Source organism: the organism of the source record quoted next (genome assembly GCF_019968985.1).
Source record: "MAG: Porospora cf. gigantea B chromosome Unknown PgB_NODE_4247_length_2238_cov_375.424, whole genome shotgun sequence".
Taxonomy (NCBI): domain Eukaryota; phylum Apicomplexa; class Conoidasida; order Eugregarinorida; family Porosporidae; genus Porospora; species Porospora cf. gigantea B.
Genome location: NW_027179004.1, coordinates 1 through 2,238, shown reverse-complemented (window position 1 = coordinate 2,238; position 2,238 = coordinate 1). Strand labels below are relative to the sequence as shown.

At 54.8% G+C, this 2,238-nt stretch overlaps 2 protein-coding genes across 2 annotated transcripts; one reads left to right on the top strand and one right to left on the bottom strand.

The window, feature by feature from the left end:
• Positions 1 to 258: 258 nt before the first annotated feature.
• KVP17_001589 (uncharacterized protein) lies at positions 259 to 1,498 on the bottom strand (the record flags this gene model as incomplete). The annotated part of the gene is made up of 2 exons (XM_068517138.1): positions 259 to 344; positions 388 to 1,498. 2 exons carry the CDS (start codon positions 1,496 to 1,498, stop codon positions 259 to 261), a joined length of 1,197 nt encoding a protein of 398 aa, XP_068374271.1.
• Positions 1,499 to 1,794: 296 nt separating this feature from the next.
• On the top strand, positions 1,795 to 2,049 carry KVP17_001588 (uncharacterized protein; the record flags this gene model as incomplete). The annotated part of the gene is made up of 1 exon (XM_068517137.1): positions 1,795 to 2,049. One exon carries the CDS (start codon positions 1,795 to 1,797, stop codon positions 2,047 to 2,049), a length of 255 nt encoding a protein of 84 aa, XP_068374270.1.
• Between the last annotated feature and the right edge of the window lie 189 nt (positions 2,050 to 2,238).

The following is a 2,238-nucleotide window of genomic DNA, read 5'->3' as shown; positions in this document are numbered from 1 at the left end:
TTCCGATCGTGCTGTCATCAGTGATGGGTCCAGCAGTGGTAGGAGCAGAGGCGCTTCCAATCGTTCCAGCAGTGGTGCTTCCGATCGTGCTGTTGCCAGTTACGGCTCCAGCAGTGGTAGAGGGAGATATGCTGTAGTCAGTGATGTGTCCGGTTGTGCTGCTCACTGAGGGAGAACTCATAGGCGTGGAGATAGTTATAACCGTCGACACCGGCACCGCAGTAGTGCTCCCGTAGCACTCAGAAGAGCAGTAGCCAGTCATGTTACATGGCCATTTGTCAACTCCGTCGTGGCAGGTTTCACAATCCTCTTGGCTCGTAGCGATAACGAGAGCCCGACAACCACTGCCTGGAAAGCATCCAGAGGAACAGATGTCAGTGGTGTTACAGGGATAGAAGCGGTAGCCATCCCGGCACTTCAGGCAGTCTGAGAGAGATATCCAGTCTTTCAGAACGCTGCACTCGGTGATGGGTCCAACAGTGGCAGGAGCCGAGGTGTTTCCGATCGTGCTGTCATCAGTGGTGGGTCCAGCAGTGGTAGGAGCAGAGGTGCTTCCGATCGTGCTGTCATCAGTGATGGGTCCAGCAGTGGTGCTTCCGATCGTGCTGTCATCAGTGATGGGTCCAGCAGTGGTACGAGCAGAGGTGCTTCCGATCGTGCGGTCGTCAGTGATGGGTCCAGAAGTTGAAGCAGATGAGCTGTCGTCAGTGATTGGTCCAGCAGTGGTTGGAGCAGAGGTGTTCTCGATAGTGTTGCTGTCAGTAATGGGTTCCGTAGTGGAAGAGCGCGAGGTGGATGAAGTGGATGTCGAGGTCGCGTCACCAGTGGGCAGGTCTGCCGATAACAGTTCGTAGCTGCACTGGTCTGGCAGCGCGCAGTACTTGGGTCCACTGAGATGGTACTGTGACTGCCATACACACCGCAGCGATCCACTGCAGGTGAGGCAGTCAATGGACTGACAATAGAGAGGCCTGTCGTGCTCGCAGAACGTGGTGTCACTCAGCGTGGTCTGATCTGGAGTAAACGTAACGCTTAGCGCCCCGTCCACGTCGGCTTGGGTCTTCAACACGCAGTCGCCCTTGCGGTTCCACGATTTGGTTGGGTGATCAATGGCGCGGTACATCCAATTGACGCATCCGGAACGGATCTGACACTGTTGCTGACAGGTCATAGGACTGCTGGTCTCATGAATGGTCTCCTTTACGATATCATCAGAACTCCCATAGATCCATTGGGAGTAACATTGGTCAGACGCCCAAGTGCCCAATTCGTCGGTCCCGTATTCCACTGGTAAGCAGAAGTCATAGAGTCTCGAGTCCTTGTCAAGACACAGACGTTCACAGTCGGAGTTCGTCTTGGACTCCACAGTTGACACCCAGTTAGGGCAGGTGTTCGCGTGGAAAACAAGCTCTGATGTGGTTCCGGCCTCAGAGAAGCCCCAAACCAGAGGACTCAGCCGAAAAAATCCAACAAGGAGACATCCCCTTTTCTCGCGCATTCTTGTGTGCAATCGCACCTTCTGTCGCTAGCAACGGGTTGAGATCCCTGGATCATATTAGAATGACGATATCGAAACATTGGGCCATCATTGAACGGACGATACGTTCAAAACGGAAACATGTGCTTCAACACCCACTTACTCGGGGGTGGGATTACCACGTGCGTTTCAGAGGATAACAGGATTAACTGTACACCTCCTACACATTCGCATGCCACTCCTTCACTGAAGGATAACTTACGCCTGGCAGGGGACCGACAGACTCGGGAGCGTTCATCGGGAGGGGTTGGGCTTTCATGGGAGGAAGGCGTACGCTGGCTGACCGCAGCCAAATTACTAGGGTTACAAGGGCTGTCAGGGAGGCGATGACAACCACGCTGGTGATTGCCGCCGAGGCGCCTCTGCTTAAGTTCAGCAACCCTCCACGAGAGTTCGTGGCGACGACATCACGTGTGGAGGTGCCATCAGTGATGGGTCCAGTAGGAGCAGAGCTCTCCGTCGTCTCAGCAGTGGGAGTGGCTGTAGATTCGAAGGAGCTTGCTGGGGAATGAGTTCTCGGAGTAGGAGGAGCGGGGTCCACAGGGGCCGTAGACGAGTCATCAGTGGTGCTCTCGTCAGTGATGGCTCCAGCAGTAGTGGGAGCAGAGGTGCTCTTGATCGTGCTGTCATCAGTGATGGGTCCAGTAGTGGTGGGAACAGAGGTACTCTTGATCGTGCTGTTGTCAGTGATGGGTCCAGCA